The following is a 22315-nucleotide window of genomic DNA, read 5'->3' on the forward strand; positions in this document are numbered from 1 at the left end:
ACAGCGCTGAGTGTCTCTCTGTTTAAATAGGTCCTAAATATAACCGGGACGTGCTGAACATACGTCAGCGCCGTAGGAAGATCTGATTGGTTCTTTACTTTGTCAGTCCTTCAGGCTTTGAGGCGCATAAGTCCCGCCCCCGACCAATAGGTGACACTAGCAAAAATGGTTTTAACCTACATGTCTTTAGCCGGACTGGTAGAGCAGACAATTTTTAAATAATTACCACATGCGCACTATTTGCCGTTCCACAACATGTTGGCCCACCCACTGTAGCAAGCTGATTTAACATCGTAAATTCTCTTAAACAATCCGCTAAACAATATCAGCCTAAATCCGTATCTTCTATGAAGCACTGGTATCCAGTTTGCACATGCAGTTTTGATTAACAGAACAGAACACCCACATATACTCATAGACAAATATAATAATAATGATAATAATAATAATAATAATAATAATAATAATAATATAATCATAATAATAATAATAATAATTATTATTATTATTATTATTAAATGCTTCTTTAGCTATTCCATAAATTTGTTTTGTTATCATGATTTAGTGCCAGTAAACATACCAGGCCTTATCTATTGTTGTTGTTGTTGTTGCTGCTGCTGCTGCTGCAGATGCTATTTTATCCTTGAACAGTTAAAAGGAACAATACCAGTGTAAAGCACAAGGTGTCAGTATATCCATTAACCCGAACTTGGTTTCTAAAAATGGCATGTTATGAAGTGCGTATCTTTATTTCTTCTAGATGGTTTGAAGTTTATTTACCCTTGACTGATTTATACCTATTCACAAACACAGCGTCCATGTTCAAACCCAGTGTTCAGTTGTGTTTGTGAGAAGGTAAAATGCAGTGTGATGTAAAACAAACTCCTAGCCCCCTGTACATTCTTTACTACTGCATTACCAGTCACCCGTGACCTGATATATAAACTGCATTTTCACGCACAGAGCTGCAGTATTGTTAGTCCCAAAGAGAAATAAAAACACAAATAGCCACGGTGAATTTGACTGTAAATCAGATCAGTGCTCTGGTTCCTGCCTGCTCTCGGATTTTGCGTCAGTTGTTTTTTTCCCTCCCCGAGCTGCTTACACAGACCCGAGTGCAGCTTTAAAACCCCCCACAATGCACCGCGCTGTCCCGGAGCCGTTGCCATGTTAGAGCAGTATGGGGGAGTTTCCCGCAGAATGCGCCGTTACACATCGTGAAAACTTTTCCCTCTGATCGTTAGTCCGCTCGTTTCAGTCTTCCTCTTGCTGCAGGAAAACCTCCATGTTTGTTTACAAAGCCTTCATAACGGATATCCCCATCCGGCGAGTGTGTTAATAGGCAGGAAAATGAACAAAACTGCGTTTCGTTGTCCATTTCTTCACCAAACTTCAGACGCGGTAACGTCAGGTCTGGGAAAAACAGTCAAAACGGGTTGTTTTCTTCAGGCTACAGATTAAAGGTAAGACAAAACGCCCTTGATTATTAAATCCGCCTAAAAAGATGAGGCCGCTGATGGACAGGGAGGTATCGGGACACTCTAGTGTCAGAAAATGCCAAATAATCTTGTCGCTATTGCTCAGTTTGACGGCACACTACAGTCAAAAACAAGCTGAGATCAACTGTAGCCTGAAGACAAACTGAGATTGAGCCGGGATTAACCCGCTGATCATACTGCACTATAGTGTACTTAGTAAATAAATAACTGTCGTATGGTTTTGGTTCTTTTGTATTTACATATGCAGAACCAACTATTTAACTTAAACGATGATTTAAATCAACAGATTAACTATTTATTCTGTGTAGTGTGCTGGTCCCAGTAAATAAAAGCAATAAAAATAACAATATTAGACAAATGTTAAACAAATGTTTCAATACAGAATGGTATACTAAATCATAATTTCATGCTTATTTAATAAGTATTTATCAGAAACATTTATTGCTGTGATGTACCTGTCGACATACAGTATTTAGTCATTCTATATCTAGTCAGCCTAGTGTCTTTTATTGTTGTTGTTGTTGTTGTTGTTATTATTATTATTATTATTATTATTATTATTATTATTATTATTATTATTATTAAGGGTTTCTGATGACTCTTCTGAACTGAACCTGAAAGTAGACGTAATATTTATGAGTAACTACTAAAACAAACGAGATCAGAGAATATTAATATTAACCATATGGGCAAACCTGGCCACCTTAATATTTTTGGCAGACAGCACTTTTACTCCCTCCCGAAGGCCAGTTTTCCTGCTCTTCACAATCATGGCAAAAGAACAAAGGTAGCATTATGTGCAGCTCAATGTGCCATCCAGATGTTAGCACGTCTGCCAGTGCTGACCTCCATGTTGGGAGGGTTTTGGGGGATCCTTGAGTTTATTAAAACGTCCCAGCCAAGACGACACTCCGACAAAACTCCGAAAAAGGTTTACAAGGACTCAGGCAGCCTGTAGCTGCTGTGCACTTAAATACCACAGAAGGTATGCTGGACTTTTCTCTGAAAGTCTTGGAAAGGAAACGCTGTTTGACACACGTTTTCTATCGTCCGAGGCCTTTGCCTTTTGGTGGTCTGATTTTCCCCAACAGAAAAGAGTGACATATTCAGCAATGGACTGAATTATGATTTCACACAGTTGACTAAAGCAAGGGGTGCTTTTAAATACTCTAACTGAAATGTTGCTAACCAAGCATCTCTAAATGGCAGTCATATGGTGCATTTTGTTTCTGCAGTTATGCCACTGTCATTCCAAAAGGTAGATATTATCTAGCACTAGTTAATCTATTGGTGTAATTAATATAATTAATTAATGCTTTGTGATATACCAACTTTTAAGATTTCACATCGAGCCCTTCTTCCTTGACTACTCTCACTAAAATCCAAGAGCCCTCAGGTTATTGTTTTACAGGGGTATGTGAAGGGGGTTGTTTTCCTTCCTCTCTCCACACACCCTGGGATTTTTCAGCACACACAGTACGTACTGAGAGACCGATGGAGTGTTTCTGCTTTGTGTATTCTCTCCATTTTCCTTCTCTCTCCGCCAGCTATTTGCAACAACAAACATGCATAATATTTAGAAGTGTCATCATTTTCGATTGACCTTCACAGTTCATCCCAGTCAAAATACTGCTTTAATAATCTTTGTGTACAACTCCAATTCCAAAAAAGTTGGGACACCAAATGTGTAAAAATGTCAATAAAAACAGGATGAGATGATTTGCAAATCTCATAAACCCATATGTTATTCACAGTAGAACATAGAAAACATATTAAATGTTTAAACTGAGGAAATGTACCATTTTAAGAAAACAATAAGGTAATTCTGAAATTGATGGCTGCAACATGTGTCAAAAAAATTGGGACGGGGCAACAAAAGGCTGGAAAAGTAAGTGTTCCTAAAAAGAAACAGCTGGAGGTTAATGGGCAACAGGTCAGTAATATGACTGGGTATAAAAAGAGTATCATGGAGAGGCAGAGTCTTTCAGAAGTAAAGATGGGAAGAGGTTCACCAATCTACAAAAAACTGCATCTACAATTCGTGGAACAATTTCAGAATAAGGTTCCTCAACATAAAATTGTGAAGACTATGAATATCATCTACAGTACACAATATCATCAAAAGCTTCAGAGAATCTGAAGAAATCTCTGTGCGCAAGGGACAAGGGTGAAACCAATATTGCATGCCCATGATCTTCAGGCCCTCAGGCGGCACTGCATTAAAAACATTTATTTGAAATTTGAAATTCTTTTTGGAAACCATGGACGCCACATCCTCTAAACTAAAGAGGACAAAAGAGGAGAGGGACCATCCGGCTTTTTATCAGCGTTCAGTTCCAAAGCCTGCATCTTTGATGGTATGGGGCACATTAGTGCCTATGGAATGGCCAGCTTGCACATCTGGAAAGGCAACATCAATGCTGAAAGGTATATACAGGTTTTAGTGCAACATCTGCTTCCATCCAGATTCCATCCCATCTTTATTTCTGAGAGACTCTGCCTCTCTAAGATACTCTTTTCATACCCAATCATGTTACTGACCTGTTGCCCATTAACCTAATTAGTTGCAAAATGTTCCTCCAGCTGTTTCTTTTTAGTAAGACATGCTGCAGCCATGAAATTAAAAATGAACTTAATTTTTTCTTAAAATTGTATATTTCCTCAGTTTAAACATTTATATGTTTTCTATGTTCTATTGTGAATAAGATTTGGGTTTATGAGATTTGCAAATCATTGCATTCTTTTTTTTTTTTTTTTTACACAGCGTCCCAACTTTTTTGGAATTGGGGCTGTAGTAGCTGGGGTGGATTTTTGTTTTCTTTGTTGTCGTTCACATTCAGGCAAAAATACATATGATAGCTAATTTACAAGGTGTGTTCCTGTAAGCATGTAAACATGTATGCACCTCCCAATAGATGATGACTAAACCAAAAGCAGTTTATGGTGTACTAGACTAAGATTCACAAATTTTCAAATATGAAGGGTGTGAAATATGATGCACCTAATTGACAGACGTAATTCACTTATCCTTGGGGCTTAATGCTAGTGTGTCAGCATGACATCATTTATAAGTCTTCTCATTTACTGCCACGGATTCTTAACTATAAGCACATGAGGAGAAGGATAGTAAATGCAGGAGTTGCTGGTGCTCATGTTCGAGGGAATGGCAGTGGAATAGGAATATTTATCTGAATCATGGCTCATAGCATGCATGTGGTGTGGAATGTGCAGCCTCAATGTTATCAGTAACTGTGCTGCAAGATCAAGGCCAGTGTTTCCTGATTAAATCCCTGCATGCATTAGGACATGTATGGTTTCAACATTGATTAATATCCAGGGAAGACACTTGTTTTCATTTATTTTACATTCTTGTTAGCTACATGTTTTAGTTTCTCTTCTTGCTTCATGTGCATATGATTATATCAACAAGCAAAGCTAAGTTCACCCTTTCTTTTGTGCCCCTTTTCCAGTAGAGGGAAAAGCAGTCAGTTTTAGAGAACACACTTGCTGTTTGTGTGTGTGTGTGTGTGTGTGTGTGTGTGTGTGTGCGCGCGTGGATCCATTTCAGACTAGGCCTGCAACCAATTACTTCAGTGTGTATAAATTGTTAGTAATTACATGTAGCATGGCAGACACTAGCAGAATTAAAAGTTCAGCAGGAAACAGGAGAAGCAGTAGTATATTCACTCTACATTAGTTCAGTTATGTTATAAATATATCTATTATGTTGTAAATATATATTCATTTTTCTGTCAGTGTTCCTTCTTTGTGAAAAGGTGAAACTTGTCTGTCATTCATGTCTAACTTGGTGCTTTCCTGTCATGATTTAAGCCTCTTGTTTCTTGCAGGACTTCCTATGTCCTTTGTGTCCTTTTCTGGCAAACAAGGGTAGTGTTATTTGGAGGCAAACAGGGGTAATGAAAGCGAGCCACTGAAAAGAACTTTCTGAAAGGATACTGTTATTGTACAAGGCTGTGTGGATATACAGTGTATACACTATAATTTGCAGTTGAAATTTTGTTCATTTGATGTTAAACAGTTTGTACAGTCAGTCACCCCAGATTATTATTCTCGGATATAGTTATCTTGTTGTTCTGCATAGTTTGGTTTTATTGTGTGTTTATTGTAGTACAGTTTGCACCATACACCTGTAGGCATAATATTTCATCCCTCTGTGTTCCTGTATGTCACAATATAGTGCAAGTTGATTTAACCTGCCTTTGGCATTTATTTTAAGAAATAACACTGTATCAGATTAAAGAGGTGGTCTGCTGATTTACGTTTTAGTTTAAGATCTCTGCCAATTTTGAGTTTCTGATCATGAATTCAAGAGTTACTGGTCACCTTCTACAGCTTGTCTGTGCTTTTCTCTCTCGCTTCCTGACAACCAGAAAAGAACTCTTTAGACTTTAGTTCGCTTTAGAAAGGGCCAGTGAGAACTCATTGAAGGAGTTTGTTTAAACTGGTTGTAAATGAGGGTTGAATTAGAGTGCCGCAGCACAAGACTGTTGTTGTGTAAACTGTAGTTTCCCTTAGTTTTAAGAGAGAAATACAATTTTAAGAAATATCTAATACAAATGCACAAAGAATTTTGCTAGCAGATTGCAAGGTGTTGAAACCAGGTCTGGATGTTATTAGTTGTTATTTCCTCTTGACGTTACTGTGAGTCAAACACAATAGTGCATGGTCGGTTTGGGAGGAGGTTTTTTTTTTGTGGTGTTGTTTGGTTTTTTTGCCTAATTTAGCCATTGTGTGAAGTCACTAGGGTTGGCATACAACAGTGAGATTTCCTGAAAAGAAATCCTGAAAGTAGAAACGAAGCATTTAAAATGTGACCAGGCATTCGTTGTAGTAGTGACTGATTTGAGAGAATGAGGAGTTTACACAAAAATGTAACTTGATTAATAATATGTATGAGGGCAGATTGCATTATGTGTAAAGAGCGTACAGCCATGGTGGTAGGGGGGGGGGGGGGGGGGGGGGGGGATCACTATCCGTAAACATGATTATTCCTAAACTGTCGCCTGTATTTTTTATTTTTTTAATTTTTTTTTATAAGAAATCTGTAACTGCCTCGATATAAAATGAGGTTCACTGAGAACCCTGTCTTGTTTAACCTTTTGAGCTTTTGTTAAAAATTTTACAAAAATAGTCTGCTCTCATGCATCAATTGCAAACAAAACACAGGTTTATCCAAAAAAATAGCTTTTTTTAAATATAGGTGTGCAACAATTATTGGCACCCCATGAATTCATATGAGAAAAATATATTTGAAGTATATTCCCATTGATATTTTACAATTTCTTTAGTACACCTGGGTGACTAGGAACAGGCGGTTGTTCAACCATGACTTCCTGTTTCACAGGGGTATAAATATGAGGTAACACATAGGACAAATTCCCTTAGTCATTCATAACAATGGGTAAGACCAAGGAATATAGCTGTGATGTGTGACAAAAGGTTGTTGAGCTTCGCAAAATAGGAAGTGGCTATAAGAATATAGCATAAGCATTGAAAATACCCATTTCCACCATCAGAGCAATAATTAAGAAGTTCCAGTCAACTGGAAATGTTATAAATCAACATGGAATTGGATGCGTATCTATATTGTCTCAACGCACTGTGAAGAGGATGGTTCAAGTGGCCAAAAAATCTCCAAGGATCACAGCTGGAGCACTGCAGAAAGTAGTTGGGTCTTGGGGTCAGAAAGTCTCCAAAACTACAATCTGAAGTCACCTACATCACCACAAGTTGTAGTGGAAGAGTTTCAAGAAAAAAGCCTCTACTCTCATCCAAAAACAAACTCAAGTGTCTTCAGTTTGCCAGACACTACTGTAACTTCAAATGAGATCGGGTTCTGTGGTCAGATGAAACCAAAATAGAGCTTTTTGGTAATAAACACCAGAGGTGGTTTTGGCGCACACAGAGAGGTAGCCATATGGAAAAGTACCTCAGGCCCACGGTTAAATATGGTGTTGGCCCTTTAATGTTTTGGGGCTGTTTTTCTGCCAGTGGATCTGTGCATTTTGTTAGGATATATGGCATCATGGACTCTATCAAATATCAACAGATATTAAATGAAACCTGACTGCCTCTGCCAGAAAGCTTAAAATGGGCCGTGGTTGGATCTTCAGCAGGACATTGATCCAAAACACATCAAAATCAGCACAAAAAAGGTTTACTGACCACAAAATCAAGGTCCTGCCATGGCCATCCCAGCCCCCTGACTGAGGATTTTTTTTATATATATATATATATATATATATATATATAATATGTGTGTGTATATGTGTGTATATGTGTGTGTGTGTGTGTTATTATTTTATAAAACAAGGTAAATTATTTGTGCATACAGTGCATCCGGAAAGTATTCACTAACACTTACTCTAAACTGGATTAAATTCATTATTTTCCTCAAAATTCTACAAACAATACCCCATAATGACAACGTCAAAGACGTTTGTTTGAAATCTTTGCAAATTTATTAAAAATAAAAAAACTAAAAAAGCACAGGTACATAAGTATTCACAGCCTTTGCTCAGTACTTTGTTGAAGCACCTTTGGCACCAATTACAGCCTCAAGTCTTTTTGAGTATGATGCTACAAGCTTGGCACACCTATATTTGGGCAGTTTCTCCCATTCTTCTTTGCAGGACCTCTCAAGCTCCATCAGGTTGGATGGGAGCCTCTGTGCACAGATCTCTCCAGAGATGTTCAATTGGGTTCAAGTCTGGGCTCTGGCTGGGCCACTCAAGGACGTTCACAGAGTTGTCCTGTAGCCACTCCTTTGTTATCTTGGCTGTGTGCTTAGGCTCGTTATCCTGTTGGAAGATGAACCTTCGCCCCAGTCTGAGGTCCAGAGAGTTCTGGAGCAGGTTTTCATCAAGGCTGTGTCTGTACATTGCTGCATTCATCTTTCCCTCGATCCTGACTAGTCTCCCAGTTCCTGCCGCTGAAAAAACATCCCCACAGCATGATGCTGCCACCACCATGCTTCACTGTAGGGATGGTATTGGCCAGGTGATGACTGGTGCCTGGTTTCCTCCAGACACGATGCTTGCCATTCAGGCCAGAGAATTTTGTTTCTCATGGTCTGAGAGTCCTCCAGGCAGGCTGTCATGTGCCTTTTACTGAGGAGTGGCTTCCGTCTGGCCACTCTACCATGCAGGCCTGATTGATGGAGTTCTGCAGAGATGGTTGTTCTTCTGGAAGGTTCTCCTCTCTCCACAGAGACACACTGGAGCTCTGTCAGAGTGACCATCGGGTTTTTGGTCACCTCCCTGGCTAAGGCCCTTCTCCCCGATCGCTCGGTTCTAGGAAGAGTCCTGGTGGTTCCAAACTTCTTCAATTTACGGATGATGGAGGCCACTGTGCTCAGTGGGACCTTCATTGCTGCAGAAATGCTTCTGTACCCTTCCCCAGATCTGTGCCTCGATACAATCCTGTTTCAGAGGTCTACAGACAATTCCTTCGACTTCATGGCTTGGTTCGCGCTCCGACATGCCTTGTTAACTGTGGGACCTTATATAGACAGGTGTGTGCCTTTCTAAATCATGTCCAATCAACTGAATTTACCACAGGTGGACTCCAGTCGAGTTGTAGAAACATCTCAAGGATGATCAGTGGAAACAGGATGCACCTGAGCTCAATTTTGAGTGTTATGGCAAAGGCTGTGAATACTTATGTACATGTGCTTTTTTTTTTGTTTGTTTTTTATTTTTAATAAATTTGCAAAGATTTCAAACAAACTTCTTTCACGTTGTCATTATGGGCTATTGTTTTTTAGAATTTTGAGAAAAATGAATTTAATCCATTTTGGAATAAGGCTGTAACATAACAAAATGTGGAAAAAGTGAAGCGCTGTGAATACTTTCCGGATGCACTGTATCTTGCTTCATCGTCTGGGGTTAAACTTGGCAAATCCTGCTGCAAATTCATTTTACCAAAAAACCCAGGACACCACTTTAAACAATATGACATCTATACCATGTAGTATAAAATTCATGATCCATGCATTAAAGCCAGCATAAGTTGTTCTGTCAGTGTTTTTTAAAGAAACTTGCATAACCACATTTACTTTTTTAAAGCAAAAAGTAAAAGTAATTGCAAAAAAAAATTATCGATAATTGCAATTCTTATTAAATCAATAATCAAAAGTCATTGTAATAATGAATTTCTCAGGTCTGTGCTGATTCCTACTCCCAGACCTTCCAGTTTGTCCTTGCTTTGGTTCTGGGCCTGTTTTCCATGTCAGGGTAGCACAGGGCCATGTTCACAGTGAGAGAAGGTCACAACAAAGAGCCAGAAAATCTAATGGCTTACTATCCTTTTAGAGCTCGACTCTCTTTAGAAAAGCATCTACTGGCAGCCATGCTCCAGAGAAGTCTTTATGAAGGATGAGAGCACTTTAACCTACATTTGTTACATAAAAAAATACTACTTGCATGAATGGAGAGTGAGTGATGTAGGAAGGTTGTACTGCCCTTCCGTCTTGTGTTATTCAGTTTCTGGTTACAATGAGGCCAACTGGTAGTTTTGCTTACTAAAGAAATGTAAATATAGGGCATTTTGACCTTAATTAACACTTTAATTAATATCAACTCAATCGAATTTATTTGGTTATGGTCTCTATATGCAGTGGCCAAATTTGGCTGCACCGTCACTTGTGTTGTGCCAACATCCATGTTCTTGGAGTGCAGCAATCCCAGAGGGGTTCCTCAGCATCCAAGATAGAGACCATATGGCGCTGGACTAACACAGGCACTTATGCCAATACCAGCTCCTACACAAGGCTCAAAATTGTGACCATTTTGGTTGCATATGCTCCGAAATTTAATCTGTGTGACCATAAAATATATTTGGGAGCATTTGTGTGAGTGAAAATAATTGTTGTGATGCAACTGGTTTTCATTTCGGTACAAAACGCTCGCTAATTACTGCACGGTATGTGCTTGCTATGAGCTGATACATTGACCATTCTATCCAACGTTGCAAAACCAATTAAACCTCATCTTTACAGTCTTAACTTTAATGCAGATTTTAGATTGGTTACTGTTTACCGTCAGTCACTCCCCTTCACTGCGTTCCGTTGTCAGGTGACAGGTAGCTAACTAGCGCGCAAAATGTAAAGAGCTGAAGAGCGAAGATGAAAAGATACAGCAGCAATGTGCCAAAAATTTGAACGCGTTCTTGGACCTTGTGCACACGAACGTCAATAGAGGATATGCATTGACATCACTTTCCTGCCAGAACACGCCCCCCTCGGCTGGACTGAGTGGCAAAACGTCCAGTAAAATGGCTGGTTTTAATAGGGGAAGCTGCGAAACCGCTAGCATAACTAAAATGTGTGTGTGTGTGATTATAGACAGAATGTTTCTGTGTATATGAATGTGTATATATTTATTTTTATGTACAATATTACCGTTGTTAGTAAGATTCATCAGCAACTGCTGTATTGCAATCATCCTGTAGTTGTCAACAGTCAATATTAAGAGGAAGAAGAATACAGTCCTAAGAGATTGATTATAGAAGACTAACTCACATTCTTTTCAATTTGCTCTAAACAAATTAATCATATCTCAGCAAATAAACTTCCTTTTTGTTTAGAGAGACGTTTTGGTCAGAGTGATCCTCTATAGTCTAAACAATTGAGTAATTCAGTGAGTTGCCTAATAAGAAAGCAGGACTCATCCTAGATGTCTTCATAAACTTCCTGTAATCCACCGAAGATTCTGAATAGTTCAGTTATTAACTCATTTTAAGCAGTAATGTTGGTGTGTCTATAAACTATAGTGGTATTTTTGGTACATCATGTGACCTTGCATGAGTAGAAAAGCTTAAAACCATTATCAGCAGTAGGTTTAGTGTTGGAGTGAGATCTGTGTGATATTATTAGCAGAGTATAGCATTTCTTCGAGTGGAGCCTATGGAGGCGTTCTGTGGTCTTTGGCTGACAGAAATTATCTACTTTTCCATTCCAGTCCCCTGTACACACAGTAAATTAGCCATGTCCCATTTGGAGAGGCAACTGTTTGAGCTTCATTCTTTTGTGAAATAATTAATAAATGAACGGACTGTTTGTATTGACATTAATCAGAGTGAACTAGGGTGGAGAGAATGATGACTCTTTCATTAAAAAAAAAAAAAACCCTTTGGTTTATTTTCACATAAAAGATGGGTGAAACATTTTTATAAATTAGCTTTAACTGGGTGGCTTGTGTGATGCATGATTTTCTTTTTCTTTTTTTTTAAATAAATTGGAACAATTCGCAATCTTACTGTTATTTGTTTAAAGATTACATTTTTTAAAAATTATAATCCCTTTTGCCCAAATTATATTTGCCTTTCATAATAAATCTTTTCCTTAGCTTTTGCTGTGATTACCCATTTTGTTAAAAAAAAAAAAAAAAAAAAATCAAATCCAAAAATAGCTTCTAAGGCATATGGCTCTCATTAGACTAGGCGAAGCTCAAGTCAAAGTCAAAGCTATAGGCTACATCTAAGGAGAAATGTTGTGTGGTGTCTGACTCTTTGTAAAAGTTTGAAAGGGTCCTTCTGTGACAAAAATCCTTTTACTTTGGTTACTACTTTTACATTTTTAGTACAAAATCAAAAAGCTGGCTCAGAACCATGCCTTTGTAGCCTAGAAATACTCATGTGAGTGGGAGGCAAGGAGTGTTGAGTCCAGCTGGTTCCACAATCCCGTGTGGCCATCTCCACAACACAATATAAAACTTGCACTGATTTATGCCTAAAGTGTGTGCTGCATTAAAACGGCATATTCAGGTGTTCATCTCATTGTTCTGCAATGCATTATGTAAAGGTGACTGAAAGCTTGTTGCCTTGTAAAAGCGCTCCTTTTGTTAATTAAACCTGGGGGATATTCTTAGGAAGGAAGCATGTCCATCTGAAAGCATACAGGGGTCTAGCAACATGGACATTTCCTTTGACAAAGCTTTCCTGATAGGAGAATCAGTGATGGTCATGATCATGCGGTCCGATGGAGTCTCCTCCTCCCCTCACAATTAATGCATTTTGTTTGAATAACATATGAGCTTAGTGGACTGATATTAATCATCATATTTAATTTTTGAGTGCTCAAATAATATCAGAACACTTGGACTTTAGAGTGGAATATGTATCAGCAAAGTGTGCCAAAAAATTATTTGACCATATTTGCTTCTTTGGTACTATGAAGTGATTTTGAGAGATGAATTACTATAATACTAGCAAAGAAAGTCAATGAGGAGCATGCATATTGCTGCCTTTTACTTTTGGTGATCTTGTTACATTGTCCCCTGTTGCAGAAACTTTTTTTTTTTTTTTTTTTTTAAAGAGCCAGGCATATGTATTACAGATTTAAAATAAGAAACAGCTATGTTAGCAGTGCACTCATGTATCTATGCTGCTTTTACACATGGGCGTATGAGCAGTACTGAGCTCTGCTGTGTGTGTGTGTGTGTGCGCAGTGTGGCCGTGTTGACTGGTGCTAATCACAGCTGCGGTCTGCAGGAATGAGGAAGCAGAGCTAGAGGCCCAACTCTGCAGCGCCTGTGTCAGGATGGAGCTGAAGGTTTGGGTGGATGGAATCCAGCGAGTGGTCTGTGGAGTCACAGAGGCCACCACCTGTCAGGAAGTGGTCATTGCACTGGCTCAGGCTATAGGTAAGCAGTATAGTTTTAGGAAGATGTATGAAACTGCTGGGCTATATTGTGTGTGTGTGTGTGTGTGTGTGTGTGTGTGTGTGTGTGTGTGTGTGTGTGTATACAAACGCACACACAGCGGGGTCCAAAGTCTGAGACTACTGGCAAAAATGCTAGTTTGCATTATTTTCTAATTTAATATGACAATTTTCATTAAAAGTTATATTACTGACAAAAACTTGAATGAAAAGTAGAATATTTACATGAATTTCAGAGTTTCTTAGTATTTGGCTTGTCACCTTTTTGCTTTAATGACAGTGTGCAGTCGAGCTAGCATGGACTCCACATGTTTGTGCAAAACCTTACGATCCATTTTAAATCAAATCTATCAGTGTTGTCTGAATACATGCTTCAACAGAAGAGATTAGGCATGAGGAAAATCTGAGCTTTTATATAAAACAGTCAACATGGTCAATATCACAAATTTTTCTTACATTTAAATAGGAACCTAGTAATGGTGCAGAATCTTGAATATTTCATATTCAAAATATTTCATATTCAAGATATTCAACATTTACTTTCGTTGTTGTTGATATTTCAAAATTCTAAAAGCTTCTGTTTAAGGTTCAGAAAGAGATTCAGATAGTTTAACCAGAAAGGCAATTTGATTGATTTAAACTTCTTGACTTCATTGTCTAAGCCTTTTTCTAGTGACTCTCAAAAGTGTGTGTAATCTTTAGATTCCCCCCCCCCCCCCCCCCCCCCACACACACACACACACACACACACACACACTCACTTTAGCAAGAAATATACTAAGGCTGAAAAAGTGCCTGGTGAGATGGAAACTCTGAGTCATGATCCTGCCAAAAGAGAAGAAGAAGCAGGAACTCTTAAGCCTTCCATCAGGGTTAATACTTGATTTCTTTCCATTATTAACATGAAGACGAAAACTTTGTGGTTACATTGCTTACTTATTTAACTCTTTGATAACTTTTCAATTTCAGCAACTGCTCATCTCTTCTGCATGATGAGGAACATTAATTTTAGGCTACTGTAAAATGAATTAAAAACAGGTCTAGAAATATTTCATGATATCTACTTAACTGGCAGGTCGCACTGGACGCTACACACTAATCGAGAAATGGAGAGATTCTGAGCGACACTTGGCTCCTCATGAGAGCCCCGTAGCCTCGTTAAACACTTGGGGTCAGTATGCTGGCGATGTCCAGTTCATTCTGCACCGCACTGGCCCTTCTCTCACAGAGCGCCCTCCATCGGAGGGGCCCCCTGTCTCCCGGGGCCCTGAGCGCGGCCTGCACCGCCAGAGCCTCCCTATTATGGCTAAGCTCCGCGCCCAGGGTGAGCGATCTCTCCGCCGTCGTGAACCACGCCGCAAATCCCTCACATTTACTGGGGCGCCACGTGGCCTTAGAGACATCCTTAATGGCACGAGAATTGGAGAAAGAGACTCTAAGCGCTGTGTTGTTCTGATGAACAGTGCCCCACAAAGCCTGTCCAGATCCCCACGGCTACCTTCAAGTCGCGTGGAAGAGTTGACCCGCCTTGTGAGGCTGCAGAGGGAGTCTCTGACTGTTCTGGAGCGCCGAACAGAGGCATGCGATGCAGAGCTGCAGTCATGGAGCCAAAAGAGACCAAACACCGAGGACTCCTGGGCAATCATGACGGAGGAGATGGTGCGGCTAGAGCAGCAACTATGTAGGAACCAGGTGGAGGTGGAGGAGGAGGAGTTTTGGGCCAGCGAGCTACAGATTGAGCTTGAGAGCGAGAGGCAGCTGGAAGAGCGGCTGCAGGAGGTGCGCACTCGGCTCCGAGCCTGCGAGACTGAGCTGGAGCAGAGGCTGTCCCGTCTGCATGGCATGGAGGCAGGGCTGGAGGCCCAGCGGCAGCAGGAGCAGACGAGGGAGAACCAGCTGTGGAGTGAAGGAGAAGTGAAGGCCAGGCTGCAGACAGTGAAGGCTGAACTCAAAGCTCAGGCTCAGCACACAGCACAGTTGGAAAACAGCTGCAGGGCTGTGGAGAGGTCACTGAGTCAGTCTAGTAAGAGACTGCAGGTAGGTTAGATTGATTAAGATAAGATTTTTATGTTGAAGATACATTAGACGATCACAAAGCAGTTCTCCTTTCTCAGTCTAGCTCCCTTTCAAATCGATATCCAGTTAAAGATCTGAAAAGACAGTAGTAGATGACCAAACTAGATTAGAAACAGTCATTCCGAAACTGTAATTGTATTGTTAAAAACTAATGAAATAATATTTTGTGAAGATGTAAGATATAAATAAGTATACCTTTCCCTAATGCACCATCACACTCAATTATGTCTTATTAAAACATTAGTGTCGTGATAATCAGTCCCTCCAGGTTTTTGCGATTGCAAAAATGAATGCAAAATCAAGCAAACTCTGCAATATTCAGTGGCGCTTGCAGTTTTTCTGACATCACAACATGCATTCAGTCAAATCCCTCGACTCACGTTCGTCAAACATGAGTATAGCTAAAAAGTCTTATTTACCAGCAAACATCACTGCAAAAGATTGTGCAAAACTATTTCTTGCAATTGCAATTTTGCCAATTAAAGTAGTTTTCTTCAACAAAAAAAACACAAAAACTCAACAATCACAATTGCATCACAATTTCTTTTCTTTTTTTTTCTTTTCTTTTTTTTTAAAGCTGCAGCAAAATCAAGCATGTTTGGCCGCAACAATAATAAAAAAAAAAAGGCAAAATCCTTTACGGACTGTATAAAGTTTTATCTACCATGTTGTTAAATTTATTTCAATGTGTGAACATGATCACTGACACCAAATGTATTTCATTGTGCTTTGAGACATCAAAGGGGGCTACAAATTCTGCTACTTAATTTAAATTGAGGGTTGTATATTCAAAAATGGACGATACTTTACAGAACAATAATGTTCTCTCTATATTTTGACACCTGGTCAAAAGTCCAACTGTTAAAGGTCTCAGTATTTTGATTATTTTACATTTAAAGCACTTGCATTTAAAGTAAACCCAGAAATTGTAGTTCAGCATATATCAGGCATTTACTTTCTCATGTAGTAGATGTACATGTTTTTCCCAGGATAGTCAGTATGAGCTTGAGCAGCTAACTAAAGAGCTGAGGCAGGTGAATCTTCAGCAGTTCATCCAGCAGACTGGCACTAAAGTGACCGTGCTGCCTGTGGAACCTAGTGACGTGGAGGCCAGCATCCCCCCTGTGCCTCAGGAATCAGGTACTGTGCTTACTACAGCATCCTTTCCGCCATCATCTTCCATAAACACTTTCCAAAAACTTTCCTGTGGACTTTTTTTTTTCCAAAGAGACTTTTTCAGATTAATGGCTTATACCAACAATCTTTGAGTTATTTTAAACAAGTTAGCAATAGCAGTAGCAAAAAGCACAATTGTTCTGTCTGTGAGCAGTAACTCTGTGTGCATTCATGCATCACACACATTATTTTGGCTCTGACAGTAAGACTCTGAGGCTTTCAGATCCCCACTGAGAGCTACATGTGTTCCACCCACCTCTATTCAGTGCTGGTTACTGTGGCAACAGCTGCCTGGAGATGGCCTGAGTACCATTACTCACCTTAGTAGCCAGCAGCAGCATGTGGGGTGGACTAAGACTGTACCAAGGTGCTGAGGCATGCGCACTGTAGCACTACTGTAGTGTCATTTGTATATAACACAATAGCAATTAATGTGAAGTTTGATTACAGCTTAAACCAAGTTGGAGATTATTTTTTTTCTTTTCTGTTATTACTGCCGTCTGGCTGTTGTTTACATGACATAATTTATTACTACCAATTGGTTTGATTTTTATAACAGAATAAACTGCACATAATTTCTTGAAGTATATTTTTGATTTCTTATATTTTTCTTTGCTGAATTGTGCATACAGCTGTAAAGATTAGTAAAATTGCTGAATTTTACTTTAAGAAGCAATGTATTTAGAGAGTTGCACTTAGCAGCAATCTTGACTTATATTGGTTGTAAATGGACTATTGAAGAAACTTTTCTTGTTCCTTTTAGATTTCGCAGCACTGACTGGTTCGTTGAAGCGCCCAGGCCTGTCTCATGCAGTTGGAGTTAACCTGCGGGTGCTACACAGCCCCATCACCTCAGCCCTCAACCCTGAGGGCATCTACGTCTGAGGAACACTTGCAAACACCTTTACACAGCCACTGAAAAACATCTGAGTTTTTCAACAGTCCTTGCGATTTCATAAAAGTATTAAGTGATGCATCAAGACTGTTTAGAAAGGCAGTCACAGGAAGTGAATTGTTGGTTAAGGCCGGTAGTTAATGTTTGTCTTTGCAATGTTGGACAGCAGATGGAGCAACACAGTAAAAAGCGTGAAAGAGAAATGAAGGTATACATTATCAGAGGTGGGTAGAGTAGTCAAAGATTTTACTTGAGTACAAGTAAAACTACTTATAAAAAATAATTACTCAAGTAATAGTAATAATGTTAATAATTACTTGAGTAAGAGTAATAAGGTAGCCAACGCATTCCGGATGCATTCAGACCACAGCAGCGTACCGTGAGACTCGCGACCTCATTATACATGATATAAACTAATTATTAATACTACGTAACTGTATTTATTAATATTTAACAGTAACAGAGGAACACCACCAAATGTAGCGAAGTAAAAGTACATTTCTGTGACTAAAAATGAACTTGAGTAAGTATGGCCAGTTAAACCTACTCTTAGAAGTACTTTTTCTTTTTTCTTTTTTTTCTTTTTTTTAAAGTTACTCAAGTAAATGCAGCATGTTACTACCCACCTCTGTACATTATTTTGGTAATGGTAAACTGGAAACATACCTCAAAACAAGACCCATCTGTTAGCTGTAATATCTGCTATGAACTCTGATAAAAGAATGTTTATTTCCTGTATGGTGACTGTGGGGCAACAGACCTGTATGAGGAAGGACATATTTAGGGATGAGTTACTTCAGAAATGTGAATATATTTTATTGCAAAGCTGTTTAATTGTTAATTCATCCACAAAGTGAGTTGTTCACATAAGCATCATGACACCTGCACCTTTCTGTCTTTACTGTGGCATCATATTTTTTGCTGAAGTTTATATTTTGCCACAGTTGGTATTATTTCTTTGCGTACTCCACATTTACATTTTTTAGCGATGTTGAGCCAAAGATGCCTGCTAATATGTATATTTTTGGTAGCCATAATCAAACTGCTTGGATGCAGTTTTATAGCAATACATCTCTGGCTATATAATTAGCTCATTTTCATCATGTTTACCTTTTAGGTTTTACTAATATATATATATATATATATATATATATATATATATATATATATATATATATATATATATATATATATATATATATATATATATATATATATATATATATATATATAGCTTATGCAAGACAATTTGCCATGGACATGTGTAAAACCAAGCTTTGCATTCGTATTAAATAAACTTTGCAGTATTACAGTATATTATGCTTGACAAATCATAGATTGGGCTCTGTCAATTAACCAGTTTATAACTGTTATAATTGTAATCAGTGCCTTAAATCTTTATTGAAGCATTAACATGATCAAATCCAGATCAAAATGGGGAGCTCCCAAGTCTGTTTATATGAGAAACAGATGGTGATGGTGAACTAACATGCATCTTTTATTTTATATAAAAACACATCGGCTGTGTTTGAAGTCCCTCGTTTTATTTCATTTTCTTTGTTCATACTGCTACACAAAACACTAAGTGGGGGACAAGTGTGTGAATCATGGCATCACCCAGTTTCAGAAGCTTCAGGCATGCTAGCATAATATTTTATGTACCATTATTTAAAGGAATTAATGCTCAGTGCTCTCTGGTGGCATTTTAATAAAAGGCCTTGTATATAGACTATAAATCACACATGTTCTGTAAATGTTGAACTATATGAACTAGATGGAAATTCAGACTGGGCAATAGTGTTATCCACTACAAGCTGGTGCATTAAATTGATAGGGATTCCAAACACAGCCACTGTTGCTTTGTGCTCACTGCTGCATTTTATGCATTTTATGTGCTTGTGAAGAGTGTCAATTTTTAGTTTCTTTAAATATTTTTTCTACTTTGAAACTGTATTTTAAAAATGTGGTAATGCCATTGATATGTAAATGATACATATTGCTTATAAAACTCTTTGTGTTTTATTGCACTGCATTTCAACATTAAAATCAAATTAACACGTGTTTAATCTTTTGACTCTGAATATTCATTCTGTATCCCCTTGTCTTGACGACAGAGTTGGCACCTATTTCATATCAAATGTTAAACTGAATAATTACATAAAAGGCCAATCTTACACACAAGTGTCTAACTACTCATTCTCATGAGACTAGACACACCCTCTCTGCAGTTCATCATCCCACAGTATGTGGAATTGCAGTGAGTGCATGAGGCCCTGAGGAGCTCTCGCCAAGCAGAAAGCCTCCTTTACATCTAGACTCCTTTCTAGGAGTGTTTCAGGGCCAACTATGGAGGTGTATGTACCATCATGAAGTTGGTACAGAGAGGGCTACCTTAACATCAGAATTTTCTCATCTCCTAAAAGTGCACTGCAAATTCCCTAATACAGACCTGCAGACACAGTGGGGAGTTTATATGACGGACTAGTGAAGATTATCTAAATTAAGGAAAATTATACTGCAGATAGTAGAATCTATTCTAGAACGTCAGAACCTGACAGTGCTGAGCTGCACTGTAAACACATTACAAATGTCATCTCTGTCAACAGGGAAAATATATGCAATATCTTTTTTTTGGAGTTTCATTATGAAATCTGCACAGGTGCAAAAGCAAAAGTTGCCATTAGGAAGGGATAACTTTTAAAATTATATGGGAAATATATACTGTAGTTCTCTGGCTGAAAATACATAAGGTACTGTATCATACAGGTCCATCTTATCATAATACTTTGCTCTGTGGTCTGTATTACGTGTGTTTTTCACAATCCTTTCCAAAGATCATCACCTTAAACAGCTTAAAATGCTTAAAATATTTTATCCTTAAACCAAACAAAGACAGTATCAAGATCAAGTCCTTCAGTATATTACCGTGATATAGGTAAAGGCTGTGCTCTTTGAGACTGTACTGGAATTGAAAAGTGCCATAAGCAAAAATATCATGATACAGTATGCAGCAGCACAGAAGCATGCAATGAAACAAAACTACCAAAATAAATCCCTCTTTGACACAACCTACTATTACTGAAAACATTGGTGGGCCCTAATTACCTAAGTGAATGCAGTTCAGTAATGGTTGTTGTGTTGTCCACAGGTGCATCTCAAAAAATTAGAAAATCATGAATAAAAGTTTTTTTTTTCTGAAATTTAATTAAAAATGTGGAACTTTCATATATTCATTATACATAAAGTGAAATATTTCAAGCCTTTTATTGTTTTAATCTTGATGATTAATGCTTACAGCTCATGGAAATCAAAAATCCAGTATTTCAGAATATTAGAATAAATAATTTATAATACAGCAATGTCGACCTTCTGAAAAGTATGTTAATTTATGCACTGGCAATCAGCCTGTGGCACTGCTGAGGAGTTCTGGAAGCCCAGGTTGCTTTGATAGCGGCCTTCACCTTGTCTGTATTGTTGGGTCTAGTGTCTCATAGATTCTCTACGGGGTTCAGGTCAGGCGAGTTGGCTGGCCAATCAAACACAGTAATACCACAGTCAGCAAACCAGTTACTAGTATTTTTGGCACTGGGGCAGGTGCCAAGTCCTGCTGGAAAAGGAAATCAGCATCTCCATAAAGCTTGTCAGCAGATGGAAGCATGAAGTGCTCTAAAATCTCCTGGTAGACGCTGCATTGACTCTCGACTTGAGAAAACACAGTGGACCAACACCAGCAGATGACATGGCACTCCAAATCATCACTGACTGTGGAAACTTCACACTGGACTTCAAGTATCTTGGATTCTGTGCCTTGACTCTTCCTCTAGACTCTGGGACGTTGATTTCCAAATTAAATGCAAAAATTACTTTCAAGCAAGTGACCCAAACCTGTGCATTATCTGTGCTTTGCTGCTGAGAAAAGCGGAGACAGGCGACACAATTTTTACTATGGGACAGGGAGAAGGGGAGACAGGTGACACCCCCCCCCCCCCCTTCCCCCCACCAAACAAGTGGAGCCAATCCGTAAGGGGAAACAGGATGAGACAGGTGAAGACAGCAAGACAGAAGGACAGGGGAGACAGGTGAGACAATGAGACAGGGGTAGGACTAGAGACATTAAAATTAATGCTCATTTTATAGAGACACAGAGGGAGTTGTTGTTTGAATAAAATTTGAGTGACAGTGACAATTATTATTATTATTATTATGAGTGACAATTATTTGTTATTACATATGGTCAAACCCAAAATCCAGGTCCACTGAGGAGTGTTATGGGCAGATACACATGAAGTAGAAGGACCAGCCTCAGTGTAAATGTTATACTTATGGTTGTTATGAAATTGTATGACGTCAGGGATTTGTATGCTGTTATGAGCACCACAATGAATACAAACATAAATAAACAACTGCACGTTTCATATAGACAACCCCTGTAGAAAACCACAATGAGTAAATCTGAAACATCTGACTGATACAACACTGAATTCAGTGTAATGTTTCACCATTATTCTTTTCTATATGATTCTAATTTCCATACTGAAATTCCACACTCCCCACATATTTGCACTAATGTAAGTATAATATCCTTCAACTCAATGTTTAGTGCACTATCGTTTCAATAGGAAAACATTTGGGATCCAGCCTGTAAAGTACACTAGCCTGGTGGAAATTTCCACGTGCTGAACGTTGGCGCACAGAGACACCTGGTGGCCGGGAGTGGAACTGCAGGCTGGGAGATTTCACACACTTTGGCAAGGACGGAAATAGTTTTGATTCTGTGTGCAAACATTTAAAAAATAAAATAAAATAATAATAATAAATTACATCATATGCAAGTCTTGATTGGAATTTTGATTTCTATGGGGAACCCTTTCCATTGAAAAATATGTGCGTTGTGGAGAAAAGTGCTAATGACATGTCTTGGACATGTTCAAACACTACTCTCAACAGCCATTGAAGCCACACAGCCTTTAAATGCCTTATTTTTGCACA

At 38.7% G+C, this 22315-nt stretch overlaps 1 protein-coding gene across 2 annotated transcripts; it reads left to right on the forward strand.

Moving 5' to 3' along the window:
- The first annotated feature begins 1111 nt into the window (after positions 1 to 1111).
- On the forward strand, positions 1112 to 19392 carry LOC108274958 (ras association domain-containing protein 8). 2 transcript variants are annotated; one of them, XM_017485417.3, is made up of 5 exons: positions 1112 to 1463; positions 13011 to 13162; positions 14255 to 15216; positions 16245 to 16395; positions 17195 to 19392. In XM_017485417.3, the coding sequence occupies exons 2-5, from the start codon at positions 13060 to 13062 to the stop codon at positions 17314 to 17316; spliced, it is 1338 nt and encodes a 445-aa protein (XP_017340906.1). In that variant the 5' UTR covers positions 1112 to 1463; positions 13011 to 13059; the 3' UTR covers positions 17317 to 19392. The 2 variants fall into 2 exon arrangements, with proteins under 2 accessions (XP_017340906.1, XP_017340905.1); XM_017485416.3 differs by having other exon boundaries at positions 1113 to 1463; positions 12968 to 13162.
- The last annotated feature ends 2923 nt before the right edge of the window (positions 19393 to 22315 follow it).

This window comes from Ictalurus punctatus, chromosome 14 (assembly GCF_001660625.3).
Source record: "Ictalurus punctatus breed USDA103 chromosome 14, Coco_2.0, whole genome shotgun sequence".
NCBI classification, from domain to species: Eukaryota; Metazoa; Chordata; class Actinopteri; order Siluriformes; family Ictaluridae; genus Ictalurus; species Ictalurus punctatus.

Bases quoted from the DNA above. Each gene is read 5' to 3' on its own strand.
- LOC108274958 (XM_017485417.3), top strand. From the start codon at position 13,060: ATGGAGCTGAAGGTTTGGGTGGATGGAATCCAGCGAGTGGTCTGTGGA. The intron at 15,217-16,244 runs GTAGGTTAGATT...TGTTTTTCCCAG, and splicing joins AGTCTAGTAAGAGACTGCAG to GATAGTCAGTATGAGCTTGA. The intron at 16,396-17,194 runs GTACTGTGCTTA...TGTTCCTTTTAG, and splicing joins CCCTGTGCCTCAGGAATCAG to ATTTCGCAGCACTGACTGGT.